Source organism: Drosophila takahashii, chromosome 3L, assembly GCF_030179915.1.
Source record: "Drosophila takahashii strain IR98-3 E-12201 chromosome 3L, DtakHiC1v2, whole genome shotgun sequence".
In the NCBI taxonomy this organism is placed as follows: Eukaryota; Metazoa; Arthropoda; class Insecta; order Diptera; family Drosophilidae; genus Drosophila; species Drosophila takahashii.
In genome coordinates this window covers 3,238,867-3,256,052 of record NC_091680.1, presented here as the reverse complement: position 1 = coordinate 3,256,052, position 17,186 = coordinate 3,238,867, and the positions used below count along the sequence as shown (strand labels likewise).

The 17,186-nt window shown below is 36.0% G+C and overlaps 1 protein-coding gene across 2 annotated transcripts; it reads right to left on the bottom strand.

Annotated features, from left to right (window-relative positions):
* Positions 1 to 6,571: 6,571 nt before the first annotated feature.
* On the bottom strand, positions 6,572 to 9,026 carry LOC108067174 (P protein). 2 transcript variants are annotated; one of them, XM_070215785.1, is made up of 3 exons: positions 8,424 to 9,026; positions 7,690 to 8,300; positions 6,572 to 7,428 (listed from the first exon to the last, which is right to left on the bottom strand). In XM_070215785.1, exons 1-3 carry the CDS (start codon positions 8,968 to 8,970, stop codon positions 6,631 to 6,633), a joined length of 1,956 nt encoding a protein of 651 aa, XP_070071886.1. In that variant the 5' UTR covers positions 8,971 to 9,026; the 3' UTR covers positions 6,572 to 6,630. The 2 variants fall into 2 exon arrangements, with proteins under 2 accessions (XP_070071886.1, XP_017011568.2); XM_017156079.3 differs by having other exon boundaries at positions 7,690 to 9,026.
* Positions 9,027 to 17,186: the final 8,160 nt, after the last annotated feature.

The following is a 17,186-nucleotide window of genomic DNA, read 5'->3' as shown; positions in this document are numbered from 1 at the left end:
TCAAGTGAGCTAATCATTGAATTCGTTGTTTGCTGCGAGGGGCGATGTCAATCATACGCACCGTGTGCCGGCAGCAATTGACAGACACGAGTCTCGCCCACGGGGCGTATGAGCAATGACCAGTCGTCGACGAGTAGTGAAGTAGAGAATTCCAGGATGTTGCCCTAAAAAAAGAAGAGAAATCGTAATGAAAAAAATAGCTGAAAAGTTTGGGACTTCCCCTCATTTCCCCACCCACAAAAACTTTTGGCTGTTGCGAATTTGTTGCTGCGACAAATAGAAAAGTTTCCAATGTTTGTAACTTAAATTGTTTTGTGGTTTGACATGGCCAGGACTGTTCCATCCCCACACAGAAAGCAAAGTGGCTTATGTGCCGTGGCTATTAAAATGTATGGCAGGTCCTCATTCCCCATTCCCCTCCATTCCCTCGACTTTACCAAATTAAACACTTACCAAACTTGCAGGCAGGCAGATGGGCGAGTCGCTCTCTCTGAGATAAACAAATAATAAAATGAAATCAAATAATTTGCATTATGTCAAAGTTGAAAGTTGCTGAAACATTTTACTTGCCAGCGCGTGCTTAAGTAGAGGGCAAAACCAAATGGGAATAAAATGGGGAGTACGGGAAATGGAAAATGGGAAATACGGAAAATGGGGGTACGGCATTTATAAAGTTGACCAAACTTTGGCGCGTGTTGGAGTGACCCACGTCGGGATCGGAATTGGAACCGGGATAGTGAATCATCCATCATCCATCACCGAGATTTCTTCCTACTCAAAAACCGAAAGGTTTACATTGCGGTTCAATGAACCAAATGCTACATTTAAGTCGGGGGAACGGAATAAATTTAAGTGGAAAGCTGCATCGATTGGTCTTGAATAACTTGTTACGAGGGCAGTTTTTAGTATTTATTCGCAGAAAAAAGGATTTTCACTGAAAATATTTCTAGTATTTTCATTGACTTAAAAAAGATTTTTCTATAAATTGAAAGCGAAATTATTTAGATTGAAAATTATAAGTTAAATCCTTACTAAATCGATCTAAAAGTTTTTATTTAATAATAAATAAATGATAAGTTTAATAGTCCATTGCAAAATTTACCTACATATTTTTTAAATTGTTGTTATACTTATTTATTTTATATTTATTGATTTATTTCACATTAGATTCAACAAACCTAATGATTATATTGAAATACATGAAATAATGGTAATTTAAAAAACCGTTTTTCAGTGCATTCTTTGAAATATCTCGAGCTGCTTGATTTCCAGCCGGAGGAAATAGTTCATCAAGCTGAATAGCTGTTTGGCGAAAATACTTTTAATTGGATTTCCAACTATGCGAATGCATGATGGCGTGGAGAATGGGGATGCAGCTTACAGGACGACTTACCTCCATAAATCAATAGACATCTCCATCTTATCATGTCAGTGGGCCATTAATAAAATACCACATAATTCAAAACATTCTCCAGACTGACTGGGGATCAAAACAATGCACTTTTATGACTCTATTAAAAGACCATAAAAAATATGTATTACAAGTTGATGGCATTCGTTGACTTTTTTCGGTCCAGTCCCTTTGCTGTAAGCGGATTTCCAGCTTAAAGTGGTTGCCACATTAATGCTTGTTCTTTTTCTTTTTTTTTTAGGAATTTTCGGGGGCACAAATTCCTAAAGGACCACAGAAAATGCCACAAAATGCCAGCCAGCCAGACAAATAAAGTTTTGAAAATGTTCAATGGTTGGGCAAACAAAACTCTCGCCACTCCAGTGGCGAAAAACCGAAAACACACAACACTTGCCAACAGTGCTGCCTATCAATTTATTTAGAATTTCATTTGAATAATTAAACCGTCTCGCTTTCAACCATCCATCGTCCAACTCTATTTTGACCATAATGCAAAGAGGGGGGAAAATAATATTTGATTACTTTTAATAATGTAAACAGTAAATGTCGAGCTGTGGCTAATTTGAAATGTGGTTGTGCTGGAAATTGCATTACCGATTTTAATTTTCATTCATTTGGCATTTTGCTCGCTTTTCCGAGAATTTGATTTCCGCAGTGGCCTTTTAATCATTATTCGTATTGTATTTTGGTTATTTTTAATTATAATTAAAAGTCAAAGGAAAATCATGCCTTATTGACGGCTTTATCTGTTGTTATTTTTTGGTTTTTGAATCTACATTTATCAAAATAAATTAAAGCATACTTTTAGACACCTTTTTTAGTGATTTACTTAGCTAATTATATAATAATTATTATTTTATATTTCAATGCATTAGTCATAAATTAGGCTTCCTTTCATTGTGCTCATATATTTATTACCCTAATATGCACTCGGATTTCCGGGAGATAATTTTTAATTACCACTCTCAAGTTATCAAGTTTATTTTCCTGCTTCCCACATGGGAACATTAGGGAACCCTCAAAAAAATACATACATATATTCAGATGAAGATGTCAGCCACTCTTGTCAACAACTCTTGTGAAAAGACATTTGTTATGTTTTCCGCTTTTTCATCTTGAACTCTGGTGCTCCAGAGCTTTGTTGTTGTTGAAAATTAACAACTTCATATGTCAGCCGTGATAACTTTATGCCCCCTTGAAGGGTAGCTGCTTGCATATACATTCATATATATAAACTCAGGGAGCGGCTTACGCGGCTTTATCATTTGTCGCGCATTACGGGGCGTATGCGTAATGTGCCAAGGCGAGGACTTTAAGCGCAGCTCATTTGCATGAATTGTTCCGCAGTTTGTTATTGTTTGTTGTTCGTGTTGTTGTTGCTTCCGCTAGAGGCTCTTATCAAGCATAACCAACACTTCATAAATTGTCTAAAATTAGCCATAAAACAAAGCAAACAACCGGGCCAAGTTGTTGTTGTTGTTGTTAAGGTGGCAACAATCTCAAGTGAGTAGCAACCTGCCCACCCGCCGCCCACTTGACACCCAAGCTCGTTATGCTTTATTATAGCCTCGGAAAACCCCCCTTCCCTCCGGCCATGGCAACTATATATCCGGGGTGTATATCCATATCCAATAGAATGGGTAGCAAAATATGTCTCTTCTCTGGTCGCCACACTTGGTCGCTGAAGTGGCCTTTTGATTTCCGTTGCCATAATTTATTATTTCTTTTCTGCCAACGCAAAATAAAATAATTTGTGTAAAAGCATTGCCATGGGAAACATGAGAGGGGTCAGTCCTAAAAAACAGAGAATAGTTAACCACCAAAGAACGAAAACAAAAACAGAAAAATGGAAGGTAAGTTAGGTCACTCGATGAATTCCCTGAAAAGAAAAATTTCGTATAATAATTGTGATATAATGGGTAACTTTTGGGTTAAGTATGTTTAAAATAATATAATTTTAATAATATTCTTTTACATTTAATCAAAAAATTCTATATATATTTAAAAAATTTAAAGATAAACCTTTTGAGCAATAAAACTTTATATTATCTTAACTATATTATAAATTTATATTTCTACGTTTTTTTTAAGTTCCTCTAACTTTAATCTAAACTTCACATTTGACGTAAAAATATGCTTAAATTTTGTATAATTTATATAATAGCGAAAAGGAAATCTCCTAAGAAATAAAAAATGAATAAAAGTTTATATTATGGGAAAGGGATGGTTTGATGATTTAATAGCGGAAAACTAAAAACTTTTTAAGCAATAAAAAATCATAACAAATTTTATGCAATTTACAATTGTAAGTACCTATTTCTGAATTTGACCTTTATTATGTAAATTCTTTTATTGCATTTTGGGTTAAGGAATAAAAGGAATAAAATAAAAATAAACCATATCTTCTGCCATCGTTGATATGCCTAAATTTTAAGGATAAAAGGTGTTCAGCAGCCCCAACGATAAACAAAGGGGATCCGGGCCAGCTGAATACCCGGGAGTATTTATTTACTTTCTGGGTTTAGGACAACCGCAACAATAGACCAAAAAAAATAAGCTAAGCCCAACCCAAGTTTTTACGCTACCTTAAAGATACATAAAAAAATCCTTCCGCATTCGACTCTGTCTGGGGTTAAAGTTTGAAGTTCGGGGTGTTACTTTTTATGGCTTGCAGCCGTTGGCAGCGTCTGATTGAGCGTGAAGTTGTAAAACTTAAGGAGTGCTAAGTGCCCCGTGCTGCTCCTCTCCGAGATTATGGCCAATAAAGCACGCATGTCGGCGCCAGAACTTGGACTTGGTCTAAAAAAAATAAAAAAAAATTAAATATGCCTCTGCTGGGTTTTCCGTTTTTCTAGGGAATGGGTAATTTAGAAGGTGTGCTCGTGGACAGTGTCCACTTCTCGGTGGTTGGGGTAGATTTATGAGTTGGTTAGGCCCGGCTAAGTGGTAAGTGGCAACAAGATGGAGAGATTAACCCTGCTTACGAGCCACTTGTTCCGGAACCTTGTAAACTCATTTTTTTAGTTGACCATAATTTAGGTTGGTTAATAGTTAAAGGGAATGGGGGAAAGGGTAGAAAATGCCTTGTCCCTCTGGAAAAAAAAATCAAAATAAAAAGATTATATAAAAATAATGTAATAAAGAGATTTAATTTTTAAAGAGCACTGCAATCCTAGGTAAATATTATACAGAATTAAGAAAATAAAGTGAACTTATTAGGGACTTGAAATCGCTTTTAAGTGCGCCTAAAAGTATGGTATGATTAAAATATAGTCGCATTGCTGCATAAATTCGTGCCATTTTTGAATTTAAAATATATTGTTGCATACTTTTAGATACCTATTTTAATATTTAAAAGTGATTTTAAAACCCCAGTGATTTATTAATTTATTAATTTATTTAATTGCACGATGCCAATAGAACAAAGAAACAAATAAAGGTCTTGATGATAAATGCTTTTGAATAAAGAGTTTGAACATAAATAAAATAAATATCTGTCAATTTGAATTAATTTAGTTCAGTTGCTTGACAAGAAAAAACCTTGTATCTTTCCAAACCACAAACCACATTTTTTGGCCAGCCTCTCCGTTTTCCTTGAGCCAAAATATTAAATTGCTGATCCCGATAAATCCCAATTGATGACCCAATAAAGTAAACTAAGTCATCTGAACAACAGCTGCTTGGGTGGGCCAAAAAACTGATTTTTCATATCCCCATTTTCTCGATTCGCAACTTGACTTATGTATTTGTGCCAATCAAATGAAGCTGCATAAGCATCGCATGTAAATTCAATATGTAAATGGACAAATATAATATACGAATGTATGTAGGGTTTTTTGTGGTGTGGACATGCAATAAATACTAAAGCCATATATATATTTTTAGCCAGTGAAAATGCAGTCGAATTATTTGCAAGCGAGGGAAAAGGGAAAAGTAGGAGCAGAGTGGTTCAATAAGGGTTCCAGATGTTTTTTCGTTATTATTGCGACTGGGTCACGCACTTTTTTCCTCTCCTTTTTTCGATTTTAGTCATGGACAAAGCGACGCCTCTGTGGAAGCCATAAAATTCGAGCACATATATAGCGCGTTTTCACCGAATAGTCTGGCGTCTGGATGTAAGCATACTTTTTATGCAAAACGAATCAAAATCCAATTATAAACCGAAAGCGTGTGTGTTCGCCGAGGAGTGTTAGGATGGGCCAAAAGGGGGGTCCTTTGAAAGGGGGTCCAAAGGACCAGAACCGCCAACTGCAGCACAAAACAACACCAACAACATCCTAACAACAACACTTGGTCAGGCGGTAATGAAAAATTCAATTTGGTAAACAAAAGACGCCAACGAAAATGCGATTTAATATACAGAAGCCCATATGTGCGTGGGAATGCATCGATACGCGCTCTTGCACTGAGAAAAAAAGATCAAAATAAAAAAAAATTCCATATTTATTTAATAAATATATATTTAATGTTTTATTTTCAATTTAGAGCAATTTTAATATATATTTTTTATAATATTTATTTATTTATTATAAATGTTTGTGTTCTAATATTAGTCTAATAAAAAATGTTAATAAAACATAAAAAATTGGAATTAAAAATCATTGAAATATCCTGTTTGAATATGGAAATTAAAATCTGTAAGTTTATTTTAATATAAAAAATTTCTTAAAAATATGTGTGTTTATATTATTGAATTTCTTATACCGTCTTTTTTAATTTTATTCTCAGTTCATGTATGTATATTCTGCATGCACGCGTTTTGTCGGCGCCAAAACTTCGTTGGGGCCTCTGACTGGGCAACAATAAAACTCATTTGCATTTGCCAGCCATGACAGAAATTGGTGTTGTATACTAAACGGCCATTTCAATGGTTTCTGCAAATATTTGCGGAGCCAACTGTTTGAAGCCCACAAATTTGGCAATAAACCATAAAACCCATGGTAGACAATATATAAGCAAACCGCAAACATATTTCTAAAATTTAATAATAACACATTTTATTGAATTATGTGTTTTTGTGGTTCCTTAAAGTGTTCATGGTATTTGATTTTTATTAATATTTCATTTTTATTAGCAAGATTAATTGTTAGAAAATAATTAAATAATAACTTAAATGGTTTAGCAAGGCTATAAGTATTCAAAGGATCTGTTAGAAAAGACATCTATTAGTTCTTAGGGAATCATATTATATATTTAATTATTTTTATAAGACAGATGATCTATTGCCAGGAAAGAACGGAATCAGCGATCATCAAGAACAGAGTGCAGATGACGATGGTCAGGAGCATGATGGGAAAACCTACCCTGAAGAATGCCCGGAAGCTGATCTCGTAGCCGTAGGCCCTGGCGACCACTGCTGCAAATTCATTAGCACACGATCCCAAAAGCGTTCCATTGGCCCCATAAGAGGTTCCAAAGCAGGTGGCCCAAACCAGAGGCATTATCTTCACATTCACCCCATCATCGAAGGCCATATCGATGCACAGCCTCACCATTATGGTCGCAACCGCAGCATTATCGATAACCGATGACATCAGGGCCGAAATCCAGAGGATCAGGAGCATTCCGATCATGGTCTGATATGGACAATCCACTGTTTTCATCACCTTCACCGCCTTTTGGCCCAACCAGTGGATTAGTCCGAGTTGGACTAGCACCTCGGTGAGAACGAAGAAAGAGGCGAGATATAGCATTACACCCCACTCCACTCGGCCCAGGGTTTCACCCATATCTTTCTTATCGGCCATGATGAGCAGCAGAAAGGCAGACAATATGGATATCCAGCCCAAAGATGCTCCGGGAATGGCCGAGGGCACCGATGTCAAGATAAAGCAGGAGGCGGCAAATCCAAGGGCCATAAGGGATTGCACCAGGAGCATCTTCTTGCGAATCCTATTACTCGCCTCCAGGGTTGCCAGGGTCTCAAAATAGTTAAAAGCCGGTTGAAGCCACGGCCTTCTTGGCTGATTTCTTCGCAGTTCGGCAATCCGCAGCTGGATATCAAATCTGGGTCTTATCTAGAAATCGAAGAAAATATCATTAAATCGATACTGCAATAAATCGATAATTGTGAATTTTTTCGATAAAAATTGCAATGCATCAAACTTGACGATATCTAAAAGTCTTATGACTTTTTCTCTATTTTTTGGATAATATCGATAGTATCGATACTTGATTCTTAAATGTGATATTGTTCGATATTTCGATTTTTTCGATGAGCAATATTTTGGTATCGAACTTATAAAGGACTTTTAATCGCTAAACATCTCTAATCTCACCTCATCCCGCCTCTTCTGATCCAACTCTATTTGATTCTGATCCAGCATAAAGATCCTCTCCTTCATGGTCATGTAGAATATGCCAAATACGGCTATCATACAAATCACGGCCGCTGGAAGCATTCGTAGCGAAAATCGAATGAAGCTTATATCAATGGCAGAGGCCACGCTCGGATTGTTGGCTATAATAGCATTGGGTGGTCCACCCACTGGGGTTACGGATCCCCCGATATTCGCATATAAGGCGATGATTACTAAAACCAACGTTGTCCTCACGGCCATCGCTTCACAGAGTCGAACGACAGCGGGACTAAAGAGCAGGACCACAGTGGCATTATCCAGAAAAGCCGAGCATAGAGATACTACCACCCCCAGAAGGGCAATCAGCAACCAGGCATGACCCTTGGATATCCTATAGGCCACAACAGCCAAGTAATCGAAGAATCCCGTCTCCGCCATTAGGGACATCATTACCATATTCCCGAGGAGCAACATCAGAGTCTCAAAATCCACCCAGGACATTATTTGTTTAAAACTTGGTCTATTGCCCACAACTGTTAGTGTGGCCAGAGCGGCACAAGTTGTTAGTAGGGTGCACAAGGTTCGATCCCCTAAATCCCAGATGAACATTATTAAGAGACCGATAATTAAAAAGGCCGCGTACATGACACACAAAGAATTCACATGCAAAGGTGAATTATTCACAGTCATAAGCAAACCCACTGGTTCCTCACTCATGCTCTCCAAGGAAATCACCGTCTTGGCATAGGACCATTTTGGCATTGGATCATCAGAAACATTTTTCGAAATATGCTTAGTCATAATACTTTCATTTTCATTACTCCATAGCAATGGGTGAAACTTGAAGATCTTTCGAACTGGTTCCATTTTTGTCTTATCCTTAGCTAAATAAACCATCCACTTGCCTGTTCGTCGATAGCTAAAGTTCATATTCCCATCACGCCACTCCAAACGAACTGCGACGGCTGGAAATTTGTGTGCTTTTCGGAACTTATTAGTGGGATAGGACCAAATGGCTCCTTCGAGGATTATCTGAACGGGTTTCTCTTTCATTTTAACATCCCTGAGGACCGTCTTATTGGGCATCACGGTCACCATCGTTTTGGTGACCCCATCCGATTTGTGCGAAAGGAGGACCAATGTGAAGCCACTCCAGAGAGCCACTAGAATCGAAACTTTGATGATCAGAAACACGTAACCCCTGGTGGTTTGAGGGCCTGATCTTCTGTATCTCTTGCGAGAGTAATGCAAAGGATTCATAATCTTCTTTAAACGAATTCGTTATGACAATCACAGAAATTACTAAGGTTTTAGGATATATTTTTACTTGAAGAATAAGTCAAAGGTTGGTTTTAGTTATTAAAGAATCAAATGTTCTAAAAAAATTAAAGACAAAAGTAAAATTTACATTACATTGTCTTATAAATATTTATAAAGTGAAACTAATTATATCGAATTTATGTTTTATTATTTTGCTAATTATAACTCATTTGTTTTATTAATCAAGTTTATATATTAATGTTATTTATTTTTTATTTATTTTCAAGAAGTAAAGTTAACTAAACCAATTTAAAATAACGTTAATTAAATACTAATGTATCCAATTATAATTGTTGGACTTCCACAATGCATGTTTCACATTAAAAACTATTTTCCAGTAAAATCTGAACATCAACAACATGTTGCTAGTTACATTATCGTAGACCACAGAAAATTAACCTACTTAAATAACCATTTAAAGTGGTTTTAATGCATTAGTTGAAAACCGAGTCAAAGCCTGTGAAGATTTTCTTGGTTTCCATTTTTCCATTTAAATTTCCTGCACTTTTCTGTTTTCTGTTTTAGCCCAGGCAAAAGTTGTGGGCAACATCTGTTGACCGCTCAACTTGCTTATGCTTATGATATGTGCGGTCTGGCTAACTTAATAAGAGAACTTAAACCTTTTTTATGCTACATTCCCAACCAGACAACATCATGTGGGCACTGCAGATAAAGTTCAGAAAATTTGCAAAAAAAAAAGCGAAGGAGAAGAAAAACTTGAGTGTAAGTAGGCCAAAGTAGGTGAAAGCCATTTTCCCAGCTGACCATCAAAAATGTAGCCATGATATGTGGAGAATAGCAGAAAACGTTGCATTGCAAACTTTTTAATAATGGAAAATCCGACATAAAAAGCAGAGACATGGGATTGCTATATGGAAAATGGACAAAACAATATTTGATGCATGACAAATCTAGAAAAATTGTTGTTATTCCTGCTGCTGCTGTTGCTATTTAGAGAGCAACTTTTTCTGGCCAAACAATGGGTGTCATTCAAGGGGTTTAGTCAAGCGAGAAAAAGTTTTGAAAAATATATACATGCAGATTATACTCGGGAGGTGTGCGAAAGCGAAAATAAAATCTTTAATGTTTGTAGCAATTTCAGTTTTTCAAGCTGGGTAATCTTCTGATTTTTTCCCCTCCGGCGGCACTTATAATCCACTTCAGTTTCCCCACAATTTGTCGCCATCCACATAAATCTAAATCAGCTCTTTCAGTCTCTGGCCAATGCACGTGCCACAGATGTGTGAAGTTTCTCCTTTCTCTATCCGGGTTTCCCCCCAGCTAGCTGCAACAATTTCCCCATTTTATTCATTCTGTACTTTTATTTTTATTTTCACATTTCATTTTCATTTTTTTTAATTCGTACAAGTGGGGTGACATCAACTTTAAATGGCAGCGTGGTTAATTGGAAATGAAGTGCAATACACAGACTGTCTGAGATCCGCTTCAAATGGCAGGCGGCGTAATGAAAATGGTCACCGACCCATGCAGGTGTTGGTTGCCTAGGCAATTAAATAGGATTTTCACATACCGTAACACAGCACATTAATTTATATGACTGAATTGGGGCTGGAATTTTGAGTTTTAGGAAAGCCAGAGTGGGAATTGTAAACACTGGGAAAATAACTAGTAATCTAAAGTGTCTACTTTGATAATATAAATGACTCGGGTTTTGAAATGACTTATAAAGGTGTCTATAAGTATGCTTTAAAAAAAGGACCAAAGTGCATTCTTATTATGATAATATTATTGCATACTTTTAGACTCCTTTAAAAGGCTAATTTCAAATCTTTGTGTTTTCTGTGGCCTTAGGGAGTATTTCATGTTAATATAAAATGAAGTACTTAAATTAATCAATGTTCTATTTTCTTTTTTTTTGTATAAGCTGAAGTAGGCACATTCTTTATAAACACGTCTCTTAGGAAATGGTTCTTGGGTCGATGATAAAGCAATCCTGAAATCTGTTCTAAATAATGTTTTATGTTTTTTGGTTAATTTTCTTTCTACATTTTTTTCTCTCTGCACTAACTCAATTTTATGCCCACATTTTATGGGTTTATGCAATTTGTAGCCTACTTTTGGGAACTTGATGTCTAAGGTTTATGTTTTTCCTGCACTATCCGATGTTGCTGCCTAATTAGTCATGAAAGAGGTGGTGTGGGATGCAGAGTATCACTGTGGCCTGTTGCCAAATATTCTGACCCTAAGCATCGCACAAATTTTGTCACCCCAGAGTTTTAGGCAAATGTCGACAGCTGGCAAAGCAAAAACCCCAAAATGAATTGTAGAGAGAACTGAAGAGAACCGAGAACCAACCGAAACCCAAAAAACAAGACGACAGTCGGGTCGACACTTTGACAGGGCAACTGTCGTTCGAATTTCGCACGGGTCACGCCCACATAATGTCTGTGTGTGTAGTACACATTGCGAATATAATGTGTATAAGCATGTAGGGCAAACGCACCCTACACCCTAACATAAGGTGCTTTATTTAAACAACTTTCAGTAGTTTTAAAATTAAATTCTGTATTTCTTTCTAAAACAATAAACTTTTATCACAACTTTTTTAAGATTAAAAATAAGTTTTATTTATAAAGATAAAGATAAAAAGTTGTTTTTAACATTTTTCGATTGAACTAAAATAAAATATATTAGAGAGGTTTTGACTGCCGTTACATATCATATCATTATCATAAGAAATATTTTAATAGTTAATTATTCTAAAATAAATATCATTACAAAATTAATTAATTTAAAAGTAAAAAACAAACTATTCTTATATTTATTTAAAATTTTTTTCCAAATATATCTAGAAACAATCTTGATAAATTTCCATTTAATAAAATAGATGATAGTACCTTCAAGTTGAAACCACAATATCCTTCAACTGTTTTAGGGTATTTAACGTTTGCCAACCAAAATTACCTTTTACCACCCATTATGTGATTCCGTGGGCGGCCTTCCCGCCAAAGGTGGCCAAAGTATCAACTCAATTCTGGTGGGGAAGGTCCTAAGAATGGCTTAGGCTCCCTTCTTCTTCCAGGAGCTCATTACTAAATACCTCACCGATGCAGCAGCAGTAGCAGTAGCAGCTGCTGTTAAACGCCTTTGAAGTCGACGGCTCAGTGGGCCAAAGGAATGCCGAGAAACCGAGGACCCAAGGACCCAAGGTCCCAAGTTTCCATGTTCCCAATGATCCAGGGATCCCAGGGATCCAAGGTGCAGATGTGGATGAACGAATGGTTATGGTTTTCGGGTGGCATAAGTGGGCTTATTTGAATTTATTGTGGGAATTGCAGGCGCCCAGAGCTTCGACGTGGGTGCCACGCCGCCAACATGAGACTCTCTTGGATCAAAAACAATAATTTACTTGATTTCACTCGCTTCTCGTTTCGCGAAAGTTCAAGGGGCGTGGCCCAAAGGGCGGCTCAAATTGTCTGGAATTAGTGGGTAAAATTGCTGGGGATTATTATTCGAGGGAGTCGACTAATTGCCAACCGCTGGCATTAGCTAATGAAAAGTTTGCCAATTCGGCTGAAAAACAAGATAAAGAAGCTAAAACCCGTTCGCCTGTAAACTCAATTTGATTCCCGAAAATTGTTGAAAATATTTTTACCTACAAATCCCAGGTTATTTTTGATACATGGAAAATTGGCAAAGTTTCTAGATTGATATATCGTTGCAATAAATTGTTAAAAATTCAATAGAAAATTGGTTCACTCTGGGCCATAAAATATGGCCCTTTTTGCATGAAAAACTCTTCAACTCGCTGACTGATTTATGAGCGTATGTAAAACGATTCTGTGTGTGAGCAAAAGTTAGACGGCAAAACTTTCTCTCTGCCTGCATTATAAAGATGTTAATCCCAGTGACAAGTAGTCTTCCGCCCGCAGGATTATAATACCAACTCGGTGTTATCCTGACGTCAGCCTGTCCAGAACAATGGAGGAAAAATAAAAACCAGACTAAACTCTTCAACAAGTGCTCATAAATGCAAATTGTTAGTATGTAGTTGCGGCCATTATATACTTATAAATATATAGATAATAATATTTTTTTGTTTCTTTATTATGGATTATGAAAATGAGAACGTCCATTTGCATAATTGATATTTAAAATACTGAGAACAACAGAGCACGAGAATAGACCAAGAAAACTTTAGCTGTCCTTTAATTGAAAAATAATACGAACTGAAAATGGAGGATGATAAAAAGGGGGGCAATTCCAATGTAGACTTTTCCATTTTCCCGCTTTCCTCATCCGTTGATCTGCTTGAGCTTTTTCCTGTAGGCCACCTACGTGTGGACACATGCCATTTTATATATCTGTGTATATCTTTTGCCTGCGGTGAAATTTCCATTCGAAATGATGGTAGAAAAGTGGGTAGGTGGAAAACCTGCAAGGAAAAGCGCTTCGTCTGGCCCCAGTCAAAAGTTAATGATGTCGCTGGATAGCTGGGAGCACACAGCACACATATTTCAACATTTACTTTTGTAATTAAATTTTGCAACAACTGCCAGGCATTCGGGAGTAATTGCATTTACCAGTTACATATAGACACGTGCTCAATTTGGGCCCTTTTAATATGCAATTAAACGGTTATCGTAAGCCGTCTTGTCCAGAAATGGCCATCAAATTTGAGTTTTACCTTCCCACAAAAAGGTATTATTACTTTGGGTACGTTTTGGATGTAGTACTTACATTTTAGAAGGAATTTAAACGGGCTTTTAGTCCCTAAAATGTTAATTAGGTTTAAGAGAATTAATTTTCATTACAAGAAGTAATTTATAAAATTTTTTATTTTATTTATAAGATTAGCATGATATATGAGGTGCCTCCGAAATTACTAGGGTTTCCAAATCGCAAAATATTTGTCTAAAAGTATGCAGTGATTTTTTAGGCTTAAAATAAATTGTTGCATACTTTTAGACACCTAAAAGTACTTTTAAAAACGTAGCAATTCCGGTGGCACCCCATATTTAAAATTTAAAAAAATGTATATTTAATTTAACAACAATAAATTAATAGTGTATTGCTAACTTCGATTAATATAACTCCTTTTAAAGTATACATATAAAATACGTCAGCAGTTGATTATGCACTCTTTTCCATCGCTGCCATTTTATCCTGCCAACCATAATTCGATTTGCTTTCATTTTATTTATTAAAATATTTAAAATTAATGCCTTACGTCAGTCGACGAGCACAACAAAGGGCTCGTTAAAAGCACGTTGCCTGATTAACTCGGCGGTAAAATATCGGAAAAATACAACGAATATTTAAACACGTGCCGCATATTACAGTATAATTCACTTTCAGTTAATAAGGGCTGCTTTTGTTGATTTGGTTTTTGACTCTGTTGTTTTATTTACTCTCCACCTTTGTGTCGTTCAATTAAAAATATAAATTTGTAGTATTTGCATTGATTAAAATTAATTAAAGCCAATTTAAACTTTTAGAATGGTTGTTTTGGACTGTTAAATACCTTAAAGTGCAATTTCGAAGCCTTTGTATAAAATTGCTTAGCCAGAATATATTTTTAAAAAAATGTTTGAATTTATTTATGTATTATTTTTAAAATAAAGAATTTGATTTAAAGTTATCTAAGAAAAAAAGCATTTCAGCACATTTTAATCTTCTGCGAAGTAGAAATTAAAGGGTAAATTGGCATGCCTAAATAGATAAATTATTGCAACACAATAAAAGGGCGCAAATTGGTTTTACATAATTAGCTTATTGATTTTTACACTTGATAATACACAAATTGTAATTTCTTTAATTGCTTACATGCCAATGTCATGAAAATAAAATAAATTGGATTAGCAACTGAATCTCTAAATCTAATTTATTACTTTCTTGCTAATGAATTTAATACTGTATGTTCTTTAAATTTAATTTCTCAATTGATGAGTTTTAAGTGACCCTTTTCCAGTGTCCTTTCAGTGCCAAATATAAATTGGCGACAGTTTTTTTTCGGTTGGCCTTTGTTTGGCTTAGTTTGTTTTTTAGGCCCATCATCATCATTAGAGACAACCCACGTTTCTTGTCTAGCCGGTTGTCTCATTTGTTTTTGTTTCATTTTTTGTCTCGTTTGTTATTTCTAGAGCTTTTTTTTCGTTTCGGGCAGTCGAAAGGGATGTCTTCCAAACTTTGGCTAATTAATGGCAAATTTTCCTGTCTTTTGCTGCCGAAAGCCACTTAAATTGATCGATGACATTAAACTGTTGTCATGTCAAACAAGTGAGACAAAAATGCTAATGAAATGTTTGGCCTAGAAAAATATCTACACCGAAATGGGGGTGAAAAAGGGGCAGGATAAATATAAATATTGGCTAACAACCTCTAATGATGTCACATTTAATGATTCTTGGCTAAAAGTGAAATTTACAGTTTTGTGGTTTTTGGAAATGGAATGCAAATATAATAATTTGGCCACAAAAATTTAGTAAATATGGAAAAATATTATTTTTAATATTATTTTTGCGTTAAGTTGTAAAGTTATATTAAACCACTTGGGTTTTCAAATCATCTAAAATCTCTTTTAAAGGCGACTAAAAGTATGCAGTGAAATAAGTCGATTGTTAATCAGTTTTTTCGGACCCAAAATAAACTATAGTTAAACTATAGTTTATAGGTATTAAAATAATTTAATTTTTCTATTATTTTCAATTTGATGTTTTGTGGCTGACTGTATCATTTTTGCTATTTCACGTTTCCATACATATATTTGTAGTACATACATTGCTCTCTTGTGAATATTCGCATTTAATCAGCTGTATAGCCCGTAGAAACATGCCATAGAAATTGTGACCCAGGGATTACGAGCTTAGTGCCGTATTTTGCGTAACCCCGCCACGCACAATGAAATGATTTCCGCAGGCCATAACTCTCGTCGTCACCATCAGCATATTGCGATGGGTGGTGGATACAGCCCATATACCCGCCCAAATCAATGATGGCGGGTCAGAGGACTCTAATTGATTCGTTTTAAGCGCAATGATTGCGGTTTTTGGTCGATGGCCAACATCGATCAATTGGATTTGTGGGGCGACGGCGGCTGTGTGTTCATTAGATGTGTCATAAAACGCTGGGCCAGATAAACTCGGGCCCCAGAAAACCTTTTGGGCCGTAGCAAATAATCTAATTAAGCAGCCCCGCAGATTGAGATTGCGGGCCATAAATAAGGCAATCTCAGTCCGTGGGCAAGTCATTAAATTTATGGCCACTGACCGAGCCGAATCAAAGTATTTCATTTAGATTTTAATGGCCAACGCCAACAACTCCTTGAGCCAGATCCTGAGATCCTGGGCAAATACTGATAAGCCGCTGCGGGTCCTGTGTCTTAACGCGAAAAATCAACATCAAGTTGGGCGTACTGCCAATTAGCATATTTTACAATTAATTGGTAAACAGCGTGTGTTTTTATTATTCCTTATCATCGGAGCATTCAACTTTCAGTGCACCCCGGTGAGTAATGATAGGGGCGGGGCCTTTTTTCTCGGATTGAATGCGTCCCGGGGCAAAGGTCTCGTGTTGGCAATTAACTGGCCAAGGATTATTGGATGTAGTGGGTAGAAACAGTTTATGGCCAGTCGCCAGGCGAAGGTGTCATAAATCAGTTGGCAGAAAAGTGCGCAAAAAATGGTCAAGGAAAAATATGGGACTTTTTATTGAAGTCAGGAAGCCAAAGGAAAGTCGGATAGAGTTGACAAAAAATTTCGATTAAAAAAGACAGATTACTATTTAAGAAGGAAAATAAAACCTTACGATTTTAAAATTAAAGTAAGTGCATCTTAAGAGCTAGTACTCAACCCAAAAAAAAGTCGTTCAAAACAAAAAACTTCATATGCAAAAAGAAAGCTGTAAAAAATTTCCGTATAAAGCTTTAAAATTAAATTAAATTTATCTTAAAGTAAGAAGTGAAAAATTTATAAGTAAAATATGAGTCCCAAAATAATACACACCAAAACTAAATTTGTTTGGTTGTTTTAATTTAAGAACCTTTTAAATATTAAAAAATTAAAAGAAGAATTTTATGAAATTCACTTATTCAATAAAAAACACAAGCCATCTCCAATGTCACTTCACTTTTTCCAGTTTACCATGCTTTATTTCCACCTTTCTTGTTCTCGACTTGTCATGCATTTTATCCAATT

Bases quoted from the DNA above. Each gene is read 5' to 3' on its own strand.
- LOC108067174 (XM_017156079.3), bottom strand. From the start codon at position 8,970: ATGAATCCTTTGCATTACTCTCGCAAGAGATACAGAAGATCAGGCCCT. The intron at 7,429-7,689 runs GTGAGATTAGAG...TTCGATTTCTAG, and splicing joins ATCAGAAGAGGCGGGATGAG to ATAAGACCCAGATTTGATAT.